General features: G+C 37.9%; 1 protein-coding gene across 6 annotated transcripts in view; it reads right to left on the bottom strand.

Annotated features, from left to right (window-relative positions):
- HTR4 (5-hydroxytryptamine receptor 4) overlaps positions 1–20,403 on the bottom strand; it is a 183,062-nt gene that overhangs the window by 151,418 nt on the left and 11,241 nt on the right. For all 6 annotated transcript variants that reach the window (XM_070465614.1, XM_070465611.1, XM_070465610.1 and 3 more), the window contains exon 2: positions 7,921–7,993. In XM_070465614.1, coding sequence (XP_070321715.1) covers positions 7,921–7,946 — 26 coding nt within the window. In that variant the 5' untranslated portion in view covers positions 7,947–7,993. The remainder of the gene's footprint in view (positions 1–7,920; positions 7,994–20,403) is intronic.

A 20,403-nucleotide genomic window follows, 5' to 3' on the forward strand; every position in this document is an offset into this window, starting at 1 on the left:
CCAGCTTGAACTTCCCTGTGTTATACAACACTCTCTTAATTTGTAAAATTGTTATTTTTTTTCTCTTCGCTAAAATTGTATCATTTCAATTAATTCCTGTAGTCACACTGATTTCCAATGAATTTTATTTATTGATTTGAAGTAGTGAACTGCAACTTAGTGCCATGACAGAATTAAGGCAATTGGGTAATTAGAGTTAACCTTTGAATAACTCGGGGGTAAGGGGTACGCACTCTCTGAGCAGTTGAAAATCTGTGTATAACTTGTAGTTGGCCCTCCGTACCAACAGTTACACATCCATGGATTCAACCAACCTTGAACCATGCAATAATGTAGTATTTACTATTGAAAATATCTGTATATCAGTGGATTCAAGCAGCTCAAATCCATGTTGTTCAAGGGTCAACTGTAACTTGAAGCCAAATACTTATCATATTGTGGTTTTTAATTAATGTTGTGACACATGTACAACAGGTGACTGCATTTACATTGTGTACATATTTTATATTTTAAAGTATTCAGCTTTTGGTATTTATTCAGATTTATGTGGGCTCTATATAAAAGCTTGCCATTTTGATCTTCTGTTCAGTGATGCTAAGTGGCTCCCTGTCACATGGCAAGCCCTACCAAAGAAAGAAGAAAGATTCTCCCTCGGGAAAAAAATGCTTCTTGGGTTTTTTCTCCCTCTCTTCCTTCTTTCCTTCATTTCATAAAGTGGTTTACAAAAATAAACAATATAATATGTAGTTTTAAAAAATCAAAAGAAACAAGATGATGTGGCAAAAAGAGTTGGAAAAATAAAATAAAGGCATGCTAGAGCCACAATAAGTGCCTAGAGATCTTCTATACTTGTTAATGGTAGTTATAAATGCAGTTCTGACTGCTAGAAACCATAGCAAAAGGAGAGAAATGCCACCATTTACACGATTCATCATTCCTATATGATGCTGTTTTGGTTGCTAATGAGAAACATTAATGAGAAAGCATGACAGTTATTCTTTAGAGGAGAAACAGAGTCTTAAACCAAGGTGTTCTTACTGAAGACAGGCAGTGCACCAGGAAAGTGTGCTGGAGCAGGGAGATGAGTCAAGGCTAGGAGGAAGCCACAGCTAAAAGAGAACAGACTTGTGGATACCCAAGGGGGGCGGGAGAAGAAGAGAGTGGGACAAATTGAGAAAGTAGCATTGAACCATATACATTACCATATGTAAAATTAGATAGCCAGTGGAAATTCACTATGACGCAGACAGCTCAAATCTGGGGCTCTGTGGCAACCCAGAGGTGTGAATGGGGTGGGAGGCAGGAGAGAGGTTCAAGATGGAAGGGACATATGTATACCTATGGCTGACTCATGGCGATGTATGCCAACACAACATTGTATAGCAATTATCCTCCAATTAAAAATAAATAAAATTTTTTAAAAATCCTTGGGCAAATAATATATTAGAAGGGAAAATAATAGGAAAATGATTCAGTGCTCCTTTCCAATTAATCTATATTTTGTGCTCAGAAAAGAGTATTTAAAATCAATAAATCAAGTCATAGAGATGAAAGTGTATGTTTAAGGATATAAAGGTAAACACTGAGGAAAATAACATATTCAATTAAAATTAGATAATTTTGAAGGGCAGAGGGAAAGGAGGAAGAACCAAATATTGAAAACTTTCATTATCATTCAAATTAAGGAATAAGTAATGAAATAGATGATTGTGTTAGATAATACAATCAAGAGAGCAACCAAGAGTAAAAAATAAAAACCATCACAAAAAAAAACAAAAATAAAGAGATAAAAAAACTGAAAAATAAAATAAAAAGAATCAAGATTTAAAAATAAATTTTCTCTCCATTCAATGTCTGAGCTCTTTATCTTGAGAAATCTTCAAAGAGCAAATTTGTGAATATTTGAACTTTTCTGCTCTTACTTAACTGCCGCCTGAGCCCTATACTTTTTTTAATTAGAAACTGTCAGAAAAAAAAATTCTTGGAAAGCAGAAACTGTTCATGAGCAGTAAAGAGCAGGAAGAAAAGGATGCAGACCTGGGTCACCTTTAAGACTCACACATGAGCTGAGGAAAGACACATGTCAGTGGGAAGAATCTAGTAGTTAAAATAAAAAGCATGGGTTAAAAAGGTTCCAGCCTTTAGAATATAAAAATCTCCAGTTATAGTCAATTACTAATCATTTTGTACAACAGATATCTTCTATTTTAGTTGCTAATAATGGGTTACACAACTTGGGGGGAAAAGCATGGGTTATGTTTGAAGTCAGGCAGTAACTATTTCAGAGCCACATTAAGCAGCCACAGCAGCTTGGGGGTGAGCACAGGGATCAGGAACTGCCAGGCTCACCACCCAAAGGCAGGCCAGTGATATCCTCAAGGAAAATCTGCTACAAAGTCACCAATGCCACTGTTTCCATTTTCCTTTCTTCAACCCTACAAAATGAATGCTGTTGTCTTACAGAGCCCCAGAAAGAAGCAGAGAGACCAAAAACTGACATCAGGTGTGTGTCAGATTGTCTGGAAAGAGATGGCTGCAAGGTTTGTGAGACATACTTCTCAAAGATTAGGACTCATCAGGTGCTTGCCCCTCCAAGCAGGGCCTGATTCACTGCTGGCTTTTTCATCCTGAGTCAATCCACCCTACATCAACTGCTCTGTGCAATGAAAGCTCTTAAGGGAAAAATGCTTGTAATGCTTCTCCTATTTTTAAAATCCAGACCTAGTATTTCTTTCTTCTTCTTCTTTTTTTTTGTTGTTGTTGTTCAGTCATCCAGTTGTGTCCGACTTGGTAACCCCATGAACAGCAGCTCGCCAGGCCTCCCTGTCTCTCACTATCTCCCAGAGTTTACCCAAGCTCATGTTCATTGCATCAGTGATGCTGTCCAGCCATATCATCCTCTGATGCCCTCTTCTCCTTCTGCCCTCAGTCTTTCCCAGCATCAGGGACTTCTCCAATGAGTCATCTGTTCGCGTCAGATGACCAAAATACTGGAGCTTCAGCTTCAGTCCTTCCAGTCAATATTCAGAGTTGGTCTCCTCTAATATTGACTGATCTCCTTTCTGTCCAAGGGGCTTTCAGGAGTATTCTCCAGCACCACAGTTAGAAGGCATCAATTCTTTGGTGTCTGTCTTCTTTATGGTCCAGCTCTCAGAACTGTACGTGACCACCAGAAAGACCATAACTTTGACTATACAGACCTTTGTCGGCAAAGTAATGTCTCTGCTTTTCGGCACACTGTCTACCATCGCTTTCCTGCCAAGAAGCAATTGTCTTCTGATTTCATGGCTGCAGTCACTGTCAGCAGTGATTTTGGAGTCCAAGAAGAGAAAATCTGTCACTACCTCCAAATTTTTCCCTTCTATTTGCCATGCAGTAATGGGGGAGGATGCCATGATCTTAATTTTTTTAATCTTTAGTCTTAAACTGGCTCTTTCACTCTTCTTCACCCTCATCAAGAGGCTCTTTAGCTCCTCTTCGCTTTCTGCCATTAGAGTGGTATCATCCGCATATCTGATGTTGTTGATGTTTTCTCCTGTCTATCTTGATTCCAGCTTGTACCTTATAGTTAGTTCACAGAGAATACAGCTCATTGTATATAGCTCACTATTCAGGTTCTCTTGTCATTTTACTAAGTTCTATTTGTGTAATAGTCTTCTAGCTTGAGATCTTTAAGAATAGGCACTTATGTTAACTCTTCCTGGCACATCATTTAGGTGCTTAACTAATTATATTAAACTAATGAAGGAATCTTACATATTTTTATTTACCCATGGAGCAACTTACTTGTAAATAACATAGATAAATCCAACTGCAACAAAACAAATGGAGTTTGACATTAACAAATTTTGGCTACCAAGACTCAATTCCCCCTTCCTAAAAAGCACCAATTTCTTCAGAGGATTTAACTTTCCTCCATTGCATACCATCTTCCTGAGTGATACCCACCTCCCATTATGAATGCTGGACAACAAACTGTCACATGACTTAGCCTGGTCAATCAGACATCTGATTCTGATTCTTGAACAGCATATATTGATAGAGCAAATAGTTGGACATCATCCACGATGCAGAAATGTACTGATCACTTCTTCCCACGGTTGGCCATTGTTCCACTTTTTAGCTCTACTAGAATTTTCAAAGTTCTTTTTTATTTGCAAGCTTAGACCCCCAGAATTTTCACCTTAACTCTTTGAACCTATACCTTATAGCTTCCCCAAAATTACCTTTGAATATATTAGCAAATTATTTTCTGATGCTTTCAGTCAATAACAGTAGATATACAATAGCAAGGATCAAGATGAAATAAGAAACTCAATTAAATGAAACCAAACAAACCAAAAGTCAGGTGTTCAGCATGGCCTGACCAAATACTTAAATGCTAGACATTTTTATCTAGCCTTAAGTGTCATCCTAGGACCTCTCTATTCCTTGATATCTGGGAAAAACTGGATGGAGTCTCTCAATTCTATATCCCATAGTAATCTTTCTCCCAGATTTCTGAAATTTCCCCATTTATATTCTTCTCCCATCCTGTGATTTTTGGGGTGTCCATTCTCACATATTCATTCTCTCTTCCAAACTACCTTTACCAAGACAGGAATGTCAGCCATCTCACCAACTTACACACACACACACACACACACACACTCATATAAAATATCTGTAGTATAGTGGAGGCAATGTGATTTTATGACCTTGAGCAGGTTGCTTAACCCCTTTGTACCTTAGTTACCACACACTGTAAAATGGATGATTGTTTTAAAAATTAAACGGGATAATACATGTTAATTTTATAGCTTATGATGACCTCATACATAGTAAATATTCAACACTGCTTTCCTAGCCAAGCTAGAAAGTTCTGCTCTAGAACTCAGTGCTGGGAGAGGTCAGCACATACATCATGCATTTTAAACAAACAAAAAAAAATATGCAACCTAACTCCACTCAACATTTTACAGCCACCATACAACTAGATACTTCACCTTCTGCTAAGTGGAATCCAGACTCTCCTTCTTCTTGGAATTTACTTTTTTCCTACGTCTCCCTCCTCTGGCCACTCATTTTCCTGTCTTCAGAGTAACTTAAAAAATTCCTCTCCTGTACCAGGAACCCAGGCCCTTTGGCTTTCACTCTATATGGACACTTTACCAAGTGAAGACATTTCCTTACCAAAGAAAGAATTTCTGGTTTCTACTCTTCAAATGACAAAATGTATTCTATCTAGTTATACCTAGAATATGGGCTTTCAGACCCTAGTTGTCTTCATAGTACCCGTGTGGATTTTTTCACATTTATTTTTTAATGAATAGTTTAAAAGTACATAATATTCTTTTCCAGCTTTATTGAGATATAATTGACTTATAGCACTGTATAAGTTTAAGGTATACAGCATAATGAGCTGACTTACATATACCATGAAATGAATACCACAATAAGTTTAGTGAACATCCAGCAACGCATATGGGCTTCCCTGTGGCTCAGATGGTTAAGAATCCACCTGCCATGTGGGAGACCTGAGTTCAATCTCTGGATTAGGAAGATCCCTGGAGAAGGCAACAGCTAACCCACTCCAGTATTCTGGCCTAGAGAATTTCATGGACTGTACAGTCCATGGGGTCATAAAGAGCTGGACACAACTGAGTGACTTTCACTTTCACCATCTCATATAGACACAAAATTATCTCATATAGATACAAAATTAATGAAATAGAAAAAAAATACTTTTCTTTGCCATGAAAGTTCTTAGGATTTACTCTCAACAAGAATGAAGGCAATTAAAAGATGCTAACCCCCAATTACAGGATAAGTTTAACTACAATAGGATAAATATAATTAACACAGTTGTATAAAACTTTTCTTTAAGTAAAACTTACTTTTAAATTTTAAGTAAATGTATTTTAGAAGAAAATTCTATTTCACTACTATCAGTGGCAAAATAGTATTAAGTTTAAATGTTAGCCTCTCAGTCATGTCAGACTCTTTTGTGACCCCATGGACTGTAGCCCGCCAGGCTCCTCTGTCCATAGAATCTCCCAGGCAAGAATACGGGAGTGAGTAGCCATTCTCTTCTCCAGAGGATCCTCCCGATTCAAGGATGGCAGATTCTTTACTGTCTGAGCCACCATAAGATTACCTTAAAATACTTACTTTAAAATAAAACAGATGTTCATGTGCCACCTAAAATCATCATGCATTACTAGTGATCCATATATCAAAATTTGGTAAATAAATGTCCTTTCATGGACACCAAGAGTGTGGGCTGGGAAGGAAATGGGTGGAAAGTCTGCTGTATTTGCATATTACTAATACTGTGGGTATGGAGAGGGAGTGGGTGAGGGTGAGTATATATTGATGGCATCAGTTTAGAAATCAGACAGAGAGGATGGTCCAGAGACAAGATTCTGAGGACTGATACCATCTTGTATCCTGCATTACAGTTCTACAGCACTCAAGAGAAAGGCTAATGTTAATTTAATTGAATTGTATTCTGCTATTAGAATTCAAGGCCACTATAAATAAATGTTGAAAATCTAGAAATGTCAGGGATCATGCTATCTGAATTACCCAAAAAGAAATACATTTTAACCAACTGATCCACTTTAATACAGTGTCTGAAACTTAAAACAATTTGATAAACTTATCGCCATTGACATTGCTCACTTCAGCCTTTTAATTAATAAAAGTAAAATGGAAACTCTTTAGATTCCATTATGCTTTCTCTGTTCAAATAATGTCCCAAACTTATAGAGGAAAATTAAACATGTGGCACTAGCCTAAAAATCTGTGTTAAAGTTCTAAGGCTCTGCATCAAGTCAGTATTTTAGGTAAATAACAAAACCCATGATGCTTCCATTGGGAGAGTAAAACGCTTTATTGCTGAATATAGAGTCTCTGTGCATACCTAAGTGCACTAGAATGTCACCCCATTTGAAATATATGTAGCACAATGACTGGCTGATCAATAACTCCTATTAAGTACCCACCAGGTGTCAGGGATTATTCATGAGACATATTCTACCCTTAAGTATCCCCTGGGTTAGGGCGATAGTACATCTTTGCAACTTCAGTCACATTATACTAGAGTTTCTGTCAAGATGTTTGACAGCTTCATTTTGTCACAGGGTTCTCCTACATCAAACACAGAGGCACGGTCCTCCTGATCTATACCTGAAATGTGCCTCCCTATAGATCTCAAAGGAAAGAAAAACTGCTCCTGTGCTTGTATCAAGAGTGTATTTTTTGAGGATGTCTTCCAGCTATTGATATCAATGATATCTTCAGCCTTAAATACCAATTCATAATATTTAAATCTTATTGAATACATTTTTTCACATTATTTGGTTGTACTGTATAAAATGCAGCAAGCCTTTAAGAAAAAAACTTCCCTAGGAGTCATCCTATTATTTGATCTCCAAGAGTTGCAGGAAATTATAGGAAAACAAAAATAATTTAGCTTTATTGTAACTATACCATGCAACCATTATGCCATAAAATGAAATGACCTGGTTGATAAAAGAACCAGCAAACTAGCACTTGTCACAAAAAGCTATATAAGTATCTATCTAAAGTTTAGATACAGACATAAATATTCTTAAGCTATTTTTACCCCCATTTAAATGCATTTTCTTCCTTCCTGTTACAGAGATGAATATTTTCATGCAACAGCATCTCCTGTAACACTAACTTTTAGCATAGGCATCTGGAATAATTTACAGCTATATTATACTTAACATTTAAGTGTAAATGAAATAAAAAGATTAATAAACAGTACCACATTCATGATTATATTGATATATGAAATGTTGAAGAAAATACACATTTATTAACTTTGTAGCTCTACCCAAACAGATTTTTCAGAAGTCTTAGAGTTCAAATAACCACAATTTATAGCACAACATATATAAAAATGCAACATACCTCACATTAGCATCAAGTTTGTCCATTACAGGAAATAGGCATGGGTGAGTTGGATATCAGCGCCCACTGGGTACTATAATGGGAAAATAACAAAAAGGGGGTTAGACAAAAAGGCAATGTAGAAAAATAAAAGTCACTAAGGGAAAAAAATGCCAAATAATCATTGCTTCCTAATAATTAAGACTTTTGTAAAGGATTTGAAAAGTAATAAACAATATTACAGTAAAAAGTCATTGGCATACTGAGATAGGGTATAATGAGTGCTGCATCAAAGAAACTCACAGATGAGTTTCTTCGCATTTGATTAATCTCCTAGAGATTAGAACATAAAGGCATTTCTTTTTACTCCATGTTGAATCTATTTATTTATTATTTTTTTCTCTTCCCAGAAACATACTTATTTATATGATCTACATTAGGAAACCAGCTGGTGAAAACTTAGAACACTGTCTAAGATGGTCAGCCATCTTGTTTCCTATGGGAATTTTTCAGGTTGCTATTTAAAAAACCCTTTTTGAGGGTGGATAATCTTATCTTTTGAGACTCTATAATAGTAAACTCTTGAGAACCCTCTTTCTAGAAAAAAAAAAAAATAGGTGTGCATGCATACACATACACCTTTTCTGGGGAGCCCACAATTCCTTGAGGCCTTTCCATGAAGCCCAGGCTAAGGACTCACGATCGAAGAGGAGGTCAACTTTCAAACTACTGATAGTTCCTCTAGCACAGACCTTTAGAAGACCTTACACTCTTTAAGGGACAGACACTCACTGATCTCCACCAAGTCAGTCCTCTGACCTGGCTGTGTAGTTTCGGTTCGCAGAAAAATTCCTGTATTTCTCACCACATTTATTCCAAAACATGGTGAATCAGAGAACACAGGGGCAGAAGTCAGTCTGTTTCTTTTGAGGTTACCCTAAGCAAGACCCTTTTTCTTCTAACTACATCATCTATTCAATACTTCTCAATAAACAGAAGGGATGGGAAGAGATGATCACTGGGTTTACTTCTAGCTCTGATATTCTATAATTCCATCTGCTGGCTTTCTAGTAAAATTTTACAGGGAAGAAACTGTAAATTTTTTATGTACATAACATAACCATGAAAGTCAGCCTGAGCCCTGGGATTCCTTGGTCAGCATGAACCAAACCAGTCAGGAAAAAAATGACAGGCCACCAGAGCTGGAAAGGACATAGATTTCTGTGTGTTTTTATTCTTTAAAACCTGTAAGATTAACATGGGCACCCATGTGCATTTGTGCATCTATGACAGGTGTGAGGAAGGCTGAGCCTACAGGCCTCACTTCCCTACTCTGACCTCAAGCAAAACACCTCTGTCTACCTCTATCTCTTTTACATTCTGAATCTGGAATTATCTTTTATTTGAAATACATAAGTACAAAGCCCTAAGCACTGAAGTAGTGGGATTCCACCCTTTGTACAAGTCTATCTAGAATCATTCCTGAAGTGAAATGATGTGTGTGCATATCTATTTTTTTCTAGGCAGACAATGATCAAGAGTTTACTAGACTGCCAAAGGAATATGATTACCCACTTCAAAGAAAGAAAGAAAGTGATGTCGCTCAGTCATGTCTGACTCTTTGCCACCCCATGGACTGTAACCCATTAGGCTCCTCTGTCCATGGGATTCTCCAGGCAACAATACTGGAGTGGGTTTCCATTTCCTTATCCAGGGGATCTTCCTGACCCAGGGATTGAACCCAGGTCTCCCACATTGCAGGCAGACGCTTTTACCGCCTGAGCCACCAGGGATAAGCCACCCACTTCAAAAAGAGCTTAAAAAACTGAAAACACTCATACTATTTTAATCATAACAATACAGTAACCTATTTATAGTAGTTAGTCCTAATTCAGATCATATAAATAACTGATGTTTTTCAAGAGCAAAAAATAACAGATTACCATTCATCCCTATGCCTTAAAATACAGTCTATTTGCTAAAGAATCTCAAAGTTATAGCTTCATCCCAGGCCCTTCCCAGACTTGTATCACCTACCTGACATCTCAACTTGGATGAGTAAAAAGCATTTCAAACTAAACTCATTTCCCACTCCAGCACAACGAGATGCTCCTCCCCTAGCATCCTCCATCGCAGTAAATAACTCCACCATTTATCCAGTAACACTTTTTTTTCCACACCCTACAATCAAACTATGAGGAAACACCCTCCTCTACTTTGAAAATGATTCCTCAATCTGACTTTTTCTTTCATTACCTTCAAAACTACACCTGATCCAAGCCACCATCTCCTTTCCCTCCTGGTGTCCTAACCACTCTCCTAACTTTTGTAACTGGTCTCCTGCTGGCTCCACAATCATCTCTTCTCCCCACAGTAGCATTTTTGAAATGGAAGTCAGATCATTTCTTGCCTATATAAAATACTAGTGGCTTCCTGTCACACTTAGAATAAAGTTTAAACCCCTTATCAGTTTGGATTTTGCTTAATTGGTAAAATTCAAACTGATCATGTGGGTCACAACTTTGTCTAACTCAATGAAACTACGAACCATGTCAGATAGGGCCACCCAAGATGGACAGGTTATGGTAGAGAGTTCTGACAAAACGTGGCCCACTGGAAAAGGGAATGGCAAACCACTTCAGCATTCTCGCCTTGAGAACCCCGTGAACATTATGAAAAGGCAAAAAGATATGACATTGAAAGACGAACTCCCCAGGTCGGTAGGTGCCCAATAAGCTACTGGAGAACAACAGAGAAATAGCTCCAGAAGAAATGAAGAGGCTGAGCCAAAGCAGAAACAGCTCCCAGTGGTGGATATGTCTGGTGGTGAAAGTAAAGTCTGATGCTGTAAAGAACAATACTGCATAGGAACCTGAAATGTTAGCTCCAAAAAACAAGGTAAATTGGAATTGGTCAAACAGGAAATGGTAAGAATGAACATTGACATTTTAGTTATCTGTGAACTAAAATGGACTGGAATGGGCAAATTTAATTCAGATGACCATTATTTCTACTACTGTGGGAAAGAATCCCTTAGAAGAAATGGAGAAGCTCTCATAGTCAACAAAAGAGTACAAGAAATGCAATACTTGGGTCCAGTCTCAAAAGCGACATAATGATCTCTGTCCATTTCCAAGGCAAACAATTCAATATCACAGTAATCCAAGTCTATGTCCTAAACCACTAATGCTGAAGAAACTGAAGTTGAATGGTTCTATGAAGACCTACAAGACCTTCTAGAACTAACAGCAAAAAAGATGTCTTTTTTTCATAGAGGACTGGAATGCAAAAGTAGGAAGTCAAGAGATAACCAGAGTAAGTTTGACCCTGGAATAAAAATGAAGCAGCGCAAAGGCTAACAGAGTTTTGCCAAGAGAACGCACTGGTCATAGAAAACACCCTCATCCAACAACACAAGAGACAACCCCTATACATGAACATCACCAGGTGGTCAATACCAAAATCAGATTGATTATATTTTTTGCAGTTGAAGATGGAGAAGCACTATACAGTCAGGAAAAGGACTGTGGCTCAGATCATGAAGTCTGTATTGCAAAATTCAGACTTAAATTGAATAAAGTAGGGAAAACCACAAGGCCATTAAGGTAAGATCTAAATCAAATCCCTTACGATTATACATTGGAAGTGACAGATTCAAGGGATTAGATATGATAGACAGAGTGCCTGAAGAACTATGGATGGAGGCTCATAACCTTGGACAGGAGACAGTGATGAAAAATATCTCCAAGAAAAAGAAATGCAAAAGGTAAAATGGCTGTCTGAGGAGGCCTTACAAATAGCTGAGAAAAGACAGAAAACAACAAAATTCTGTAAAACAACTATCCTTCAATTAAAAAATGAATAAATTTCTAAAAATTTTAAAAAGGAAGAGAAGTAAAGGGCAAAGGGGAAAAGGATTGTTATACCCATCTGAATGCAGAGTTCCAAAGAATAGCAAGGAAAGATAAGAAAGCCTTCCTAAGTGAACAATGCAAAGAAATAGAGGAAAACAATAGAATGGAAAGAATAGAGATCTCTTCAAGAAAATTAGAGATATCAAGGGAACATTTCATGCAAAGATGGGCACAATAAAGGACAGGAATGGTATGGACCTAATAGAAGCAAAATATATTAAGAAAAGGTGGCAAGAATACACAGAAGAACTACACAAAAAAGATCTTAATGACCCAGATAAACATGATGGTGTGATCGATCACTCACCTAGAGCCAGACATCTAGGATGAAGTCACGTGGGCCTTAGGAAGCATCACTACAAACAAAGCTAGTGGAGGTGATGGAATTCCAGCTGAGCTATTTCAAATCCTAAAAGATGATGCTATGAAAGTGCTGCACTCAGTAGGCCAGCAAATTTGGAAAACTCAGCATTGGCCACAAGACTGGAAAAGATCAGTTTTCATTCCAATCCCAAAGAAGAGCAATGCCAAAGAATGTTCAAACTACTGCACAATTGTACTCATTTCATATGCTATCAAAGTAATGCTCAAAATTATCCAAGCCCAGGCTTCAACAGTATGTGAACCGAGAACTTCCAGACATTCAAACTGGATTTAGAAAAGGCAGAGGAACCAGAGATCAAATTGCCAACGTGTGTCAGATCATAGAAAAAGCAAGAGAATTCCAGAAAAACAGCTTCTTCTGCTTCATTGGCTATGCTAAAGCCTTTGACTATATAGATCACAACAAACAGTGGAAAATTCTTAGAGATGGGAACACCTTACCTGCCTCCTGTAAAATCTGTATGCTGGTCAAGAAGAAACAGTTAGAACCAGACATGTAACAACAGACTGGCTCCAAATTGGGAAAGGAGTACATCAAAGCTGTATATTGTCACCCTGCTTATTCAACTTATATGCAGAGTACATCATGCAAAATGCTGGGCTGGATGAAGCACAAGCTGGAATCAAGACTGCTGGAGAAATATCCACAACCTCAGATACGGAGATGATACCATCCTTATGGCAGAAAGCAAAGAGGAACTAAAGAGCCTCATGATGAAGGTGAAAGAGGAGAGTGAAAAAGTTGGCTTAAAACTCAACATTCAAAAAACTAAGATCATGGCAACCAATCCCATCACTTCATGGCAAATAGATGGGGAAGCAATGGAAACAGTGAGAGACTTTATTTTGGGGGGCTCCCAAATCACTGCAGATGGTGACTGTAGCCATGAAATTAAAAGACACTTGCTCCTTGGAAGAAAAGTTATGACCAACCTAGACAGCATATTAAAAAGCAGAGACATTACTTTGCCAACAAAGTCTGTATAGTCAAAGGTATGACTTTTCCAGTAGTCATATATGGAGGTGAAAGTTGGACCATAAAGAAGGCTGAACACCAAAGAATTGATGCTTTTGAACTGTGGTGTTGGAGAAGACTCTTGAGAATCACTTAGACTGCAAGGAGATCAAACCAGCCATTCCTAAAGGAAATCAGTCCTGAATATTCATTGGAAGGACTGATGCTGAAGCTGAAGCTCCAATACTTTGGTGAACTGATGTGAAGAGCTGACTCATTAGCAAAGACCCTGATGCTGAGAAAGACTGAAGGCAGAAGGAGAAGGGGACAACAGAGGATGAGATGGTTGGATGGCAACACTGACTCAATGGACATGAGTTTGAGCATGCTCCGGGAGATGGTGAAGGACAGGGAAAGCCTAGTGTGCTGCAGTCTACGGAGTCACAAAGGGTTGGAGATGACTGAGTGACTGAACAACAACCACCTTATCACAGTCTGAGCCCAGCTCCTCTCCAATGCCCCATCCACTCACTGCCTTTGTACTCACTGGTTTTGCTTTTCTCATTGACCATCAATGTGAGCTCTCACCTCAGGGCCTTTTCACTTGTTTCCTCTCCCTGGAATGCTACTATATAGACCACTCTGTTACTTCCCTAGGGACACAGCCCAAATGCCACTTTCCTGATGACTTAAGTAAAATTTCAGACCTAATTTTCTGAAAATTTCTGTAATCCACTCTATTTTTTTCTTCTTAGTACATACATTATATATACTCCTTTGCTTCTTTATTAGTGATCTATCTCCATTACTAGAATGTAAGTTTCAAGAGGGCATAGTTATATCTTGATCATTGTTATAACATCAGTGCCTATAAAAATGCCTAACATACTGTATCCCCTTCATAGATACATCTTGAGTCAACTAAGTAGTTAATTTGTTTTGCAAATGAGGAAAGTGAAGTTTGAGAGCTTGTGACTTTCCCTCTGGGAGGTAGTATATGAACCACTTCAGAATAAATATAATTTTTAAAAATATAAAAAATCAGTTCCTCTCATTTATTTACTCATTAGTATTAACAAGTGCCAAATGCTGTCCTTTTCCTTCTCCTCCAACCTCTGAGAATTTATTGATAGATGGAGAGACTAAGAATCAAAGAGGTTAACTGACTTGCCAAAGTCACATAACTAATACTTAACCAAACTAGGAATTGCATTCAGGGTTGGGAATTCTGAAACTCAGGCTTTATCTTGTATAGATCTTTTTATCCTATCACTCTTGCCCCCACTGTTAAAAAGGGAAACTCCTCATGAAAGGGAACATGTTGCTTTAATTTTCTGCTGACCATTTATTTCCTCTTTCTCTGAGAATAATGCCTTGATTTTCCTTTTTGGAACCCCTCCCCTGCCTCAAGCCCACTGATGAGCACCTGACCAGGACTGGCCAATCAGAACAGTTCATTCTCTGGCCCCAGGGATTCATTAATTCACTGGCTAGACTGTAAAGCCAGCCCTGAGATATTTGCTAGAAAGAGTCTGTCTTTCTCCTGGTGTTGCTAAACTTTAAATTTAAAGCTGCTGGTGACCATCGATGCCACTATGTGGGGAAAGTTTGTCTGAGAATGAAGTTAATACCAATGGAAAGCAGAGTTGTAACACAGAGATTGCCATATCCTGATGAAATAATTTGAGACTTAAGGTCTAGCAATGTCTTATGACAGTTTTATACTTGAACTTCCCAATTATACTGAGCCAACAAATTCTCTTTTTTCGCATTTAAGCCAATTTGAGTTGGGTTCCAAGCGTTACTTGAAACAAAAAAAATTCTTAGAGCTATACAGGAAAATCAATATTATATTTGTATATAGATTAGAGGGAAGAAAAGCTGAAACTAAAAAAAAAAAAAACCCAACAGTTAAAAGCTAGCTTAATTTGAGTCACTGAAACTGCATTTGAAAAATGTTACAACATGAGGAAAACTATATATTCATAGCAATGTACATTATTATATTTTGCTCATGGAAACTCAATGAGCAAATTTAAAATGACTGCCATTTAACAAACAAGTGAAAACATGCATTTTGTTAGAGATAAAGGAAGAAAAACAAAAGAGAAAATGGTGATCAGTACCTATCCTAAATTGATTCATTGATTACAGTCCACTATTTTTTGTCGTGCTTACCAGGAATATCTAATCAGAGCTGTGATTATAGGGACACCAGCTGCTGGGAAGAATGCTCAGAGTGACAGGTGTGTGTAAGGAACCATGCTTTTATTTTGCATACTTGTTTCTGACACCTTAACAAAATACTACCTAGTTAATTAAAAGCACAGTCAACTGAGTATCTCCCATGCTCAGATATAAACTATGTCACTTCTGAAATTTCTAATTTATTTATTTATTTATTTCTAATTTAAATTCAATTAGACCGTGTATGTCTGTGGCACACATACACGTGTATGTGTGTGTTTTAATGACAGTCATACTGTATCCTCATCTCCTTTGGAGAAACAGTCTTAGATTGTCATAACCAGGGGGGGAAAGCAGAGCAAATCCTGGGAAACAAGAGAAAGAGGGAGTCAAATAAACCCTTCTACCATTTGAGGTATAAATGAAGGTCTCAGTATTATCTCAGCAGTAGGAAAAGCTCAAGCCACTAATTATTCAAAACACTTTGCCATAAAAGTAAAGATACAGAAACACGCAACTTCATCAGATTCCTTGAAGCTTCTTTTCTTTGCTGTATACATTGAGACTTATCTTTCCTTAAAAGGGGAGGAGAAGGAGAAGAAAGAGGTGATATTTTTCGTGCCACCAAATGCTGATTCCAACCCTTAGTCTTCTGACTTACAAATTTTAAATAACTAAAGGGCAAACCCTGAAGGTAAGCACATCTCATCTTTACCTGTGTTCTTTTACTGAGAATACTCTGAAAGACTGCTGTGGAACAGTTGTTAATGGTTAACACAAGGTGTGTAGTTGCATCTCTATTATGAGGAGTGTGAGCACAGGGCTCACCTGTAAATAGTCCTCACCTACTGGAGTGAAATATCAATGCAGTTTGGCGCAGTGCCAACATCTGCCAACTTGGAGCAATGTCATAACTCAGCTTGCTTTGTTGCACTTTGGTTTTTTTCCTTTGGTTTTGGCTGCATGAGCATATAATCATGCATAACTGTGCAAGGACTGACCACGTTTCTTTATAGAGTATGCTTCCATTGGTTAAATTTCCACATCAAAGGGCATATTCCAATACCTTTGTTTTGGACAAGTGTCAGGAATAAGTAAAACATTGTTTATCTTAATTGCCAAATTGAGAGTGGGAGCTTGGCACGCTGGAAAGAACACTACACCAGGAATCACTCAGCCTGATCCACTACTCACTCACTGCTCCTATTCCTAAGCAAGTTTGGTCATCAGTTTGGGCCTCAATTTTCCAACGGTAGAATCAACTGGGCCAGACAGTACTAGACAGGGAAGAAACTTCAAGTAATTAGAACTTCTTAGAAGTTAAAGGAAATTTTGAAAAGGTGAGTCGCTTGCCATTGGAGGCATTTAGGCAGCATATGGGTAATTAAGGATATGTAAATGAAGGATATAATTCTGGTGACTGGTAAGGTTTCTTCCAGTGCTAAAACTGTAGCACTGTGATAGTCTGTTAGTTCTGCTCAAAACCCCAGCAAGAGACCAAGTGTTTTAATAATTTTCCAATTAAAACAAATGCATGCTCAATTCACCTATACTGTCTCAAACAGACTCCATCTCCTGACCATTATACCAGTTATTTCTGAACAGGTAGGACTAAAAAAAGAGCACAGAAATGTATAATTAACTAAAGCCAGATATTTGCTAAGAGTTGGCTGTCAAATGCTTATTGTTAGCCTCATTACCTCATTACCCTAACCCAATACCAGCCACATGTACCAAAACAGTCAATCTCACCAGGATCAAACACACAAGCATTTTCCCCAAAGTCTTCTGCATCCCATGGTGATCATGATTTCCTAGTTACCTTCACTGTGAAAGAGACTCAGGGATAATCTGAAAGACTGAAATTGTATAAATTCTCACTAAATGGAAGAAAAAAGTCCTCTCCTTGGCTATTTACTAAGACTGTTTTCTGGAAAATGTTTGGAATCTATAGGATGCTGGCTCAGAAATTTACTTCAATCAGCTGATCATACTCTCTAAAAGAATCTCACTATAAATTAGTTTAGTAAAAATTCACATTATTTGTTTATCTAGATGCTTGCCCCTTGGAAGAAAAGCTATGACTAACCTAGACAGCATATTAAAAAAGCAGGGACATTACTTTACCAACAAAGGTCCATCTAGTCAAGGCTATGGTTTTTCCAGTAGTCATGAATGGATGTGAGAGTTGGACTATAAAGAAAGCTGAGCACTGAAGAATTGATGCTTTTGAACTGTGGTGTTGGAGAAGACTCTTGAGAGTCCCTTGGACTGCAAGGAGATCCAACCAGTCCATCCTAAAGGAGATCGGTCCTGGGTGTTCATTGGAAGGACTGATGTTGAAGCTGAAGCTCCAATACTTTGGCCACCTGATGTGAAGAACTGACTCACTGGAAGAGACCCTGATGCTGGGAAAGGTTGAAGGCAGAAGGAGAAGGGGACAACAGAGGATGAGATAGTTGGATGGCATCACTGACACAATGGACATGAGTTTGAGTAGGCTCCAGGAGTTGGTGATGGACAGGGAAGCCTGGTATGCTGCAGTCCATGGGGTCACAAAGAGTCGGACACGACTGAATGACTGAACTGACTGAGACATCTAAGTGATGGTAGTTCACAAGTGCAAATGTGTATAAACCATGAAAAAAAAATCTGTATTCTAGGAGCTGGACCTTCATTGCAAGTGTTTCTTTCTAGGACTGGATGTCAAAATGCTATTCGTGCTAAGTCATCTAGAAAGATTTGGTCTAAATAAAAAGCTGTCTCATTTCCATAGCTGAAAATCCATACAGATGCCGATTCAGTTACACTTAAGGGACTACCATGCTGATATATACAATTAGCATGAAAAATGGCTTTTAATTTTTTTTCAAAATAACTAAAAAAACATTCTTCCTAGGTCAGTAAACATTTCTTAGCTGGAAACTTTAGTCTTTTTATTAAAAAACTAATACTGAAAATAGCCCTTAACCAATGAAAGACTATTTAAGAGGCATACTCATTCTATCTTTGGGGGAAAAAATGAATTACAGGAAATGTAAAGGAGGAACATGAATGTCCATTTCATGTAGAACTGAATGAAGTATATCTAAAGCAGTTCAAGAAATCATATTTTTTATAAGGCACATATTCTCTACCACCACAAAAGAACATGAAGAAGACAGTGACATTACAAGAAACCTGATCCCAGTAAATGTGGATCTGGGTATTTCATAAAGAAAAAGATTCAAGGGTCATTTATTTACATATTTACTTTTCTGATCACTTGATTACTGTCCCACTCCCAACACAGTCACGGGTTCTACAAGGAAAGACACAGTGCATGCTCAGTATTTCTTGAATGAATGGCATGACATGATGTGAAACTTCCACTTGATAATTAGAGAAGGAATTAGACTTGTCTTTGAGTTGCCAAAGGGGAATCAGTGGGAGTCTCAAGAGAAGTTTGAGCCACACTGTGAGGTAGGTCATTTAACACCAGAGCTGTCCAATTATTGACCTGTATGCTTTGGCAAGCAACAAGGTCCATCTCAGTGGGAGGCTCAACAGAAGCCAGAAAACCATCTGTCAGTCATGTTTGAGGGGAAGAGCAAGTCTTGGATGATTCTGAATTCTGATGAAATCCAGGAATGCAATGAAAGCAGAACTAAATAAGAGACCGTTTACTGTACAGCGGTGGTTCTCATGTTTAAGCACGCACAGGAATCACCTGAAGGCTTGTTAAAACACAATGGTTGAGCACTAGCCTCAAGTTTCTGATTCGGTAGGTTTAGAGTGAACAATCTGCATTTCTAACAAGTTCCCAGATATTGCTGGTGCTACTGTTCTTAGATGACTTCTTAAGGTAGAACATAGATTTTGCAAGTATGGTTTTCATACCTCCTGGAAAAAGCACATGATATTAGGCAATTGGTGGACAGAAATACCATTGGATCATGTGGTAAAAAATGTGTTTTTTTTTGGTTTTCTATTTTATTTACTGTTATTTACATTGAAGAAAAGGATTCATAGATAGCTTATCATTGAGTCCTTCATGATATTTGGTAATCTCTCTTTTATAATTGAAAAAAAAAAAAAAAAGGTCAGAGTCTCACAGTCTTTTGTTAGAAGCACTGCTGTCTTCTGGGTTCCTCCTAAAAAGCAGATCTTGAAGTGAGGGTTAAAGAGATGCACATAGTTGATCTGGCAGTTGCAGGTACATTCGCAGGGAAGTAATGATATAGGAGAGAGGATGAAAGGCAGCTTATTAAGCTACTGAAGCTTAATCCCACTGGGAAGTTCTGGGAAACAGTATAAAACATATGCCTCAAAACTATCCTGAACAAGTGGGGAGGGAACTAGGATACTGATACTCCCACAGCCATTAGGTATTGCTTAAGAGCCATCCACAGGGGGACATGGATTCCTAGGCACCTTCAGTCATTGTGCTTGTAAAAAAGGTTGATTTCAGCAGACCGAGGGCAGCCCTCCATATATTATGCTGGTTCACCATTGTAAGTCAGGATGGTATACACAGAAATGTTGAGAGGATCTGTAGGAAAATGGGAGGAAGAGTTGATAGTATCTGCTCCAACTATTTAGCTGAAATCTAATATGTTGCTTTGTGTGTTTTTTGTGTCTTTTTTACAGTTACCTTCTATTTCTTTCAACTCATACTGGTTTGCACTTATACTTTTCTTTCTCTGTAAAATAAATTTATCTAAGGAAAACTAATTGATCTAAAGAAAAATGCTATGCATATAATGCTCTAAATGCTTGCAAGAGAAGGTGGCAGTAATCACAACAGTAGTTACTCCCAAATAACTGAAGTTTGGGAAATTCTAGCATTGCAGTTCAAAGCAGAAATTGGTAACTTTTTGTTTGTTTGTTTGCTTGTTTTGTTTTCTGTAAAGGGCCAGGTAGCAAAGATTTTAGGCTTCTTCAAGCATAAGGTCATCATCACAACTACTCAACTCTGGTGCTACAGTGTAAAAACTGCCACAGACAATACACAGATAAATGAGTATAATTGCTTTCCAATAAAACATATTTATGAACACTGAATTTGAATCTTTAACAATTTTC

Source organism: Odocoileus virginianus, chromosome 3, assembly GCF_023699985.2.
Source record: "Odocoileus virginianus isolate 20LAN1187 ecotype Illinois chromosome 3, Ovbor_1.2, whole genome shotgun sequence".
In the NCBI taxonomy this organism is placed as follows: Eukaryota; Metazoa; Chordata; class Mammalia; order Artiodactyla; family Cervidae; genus Odocoileus; species Odocoileus virginianus.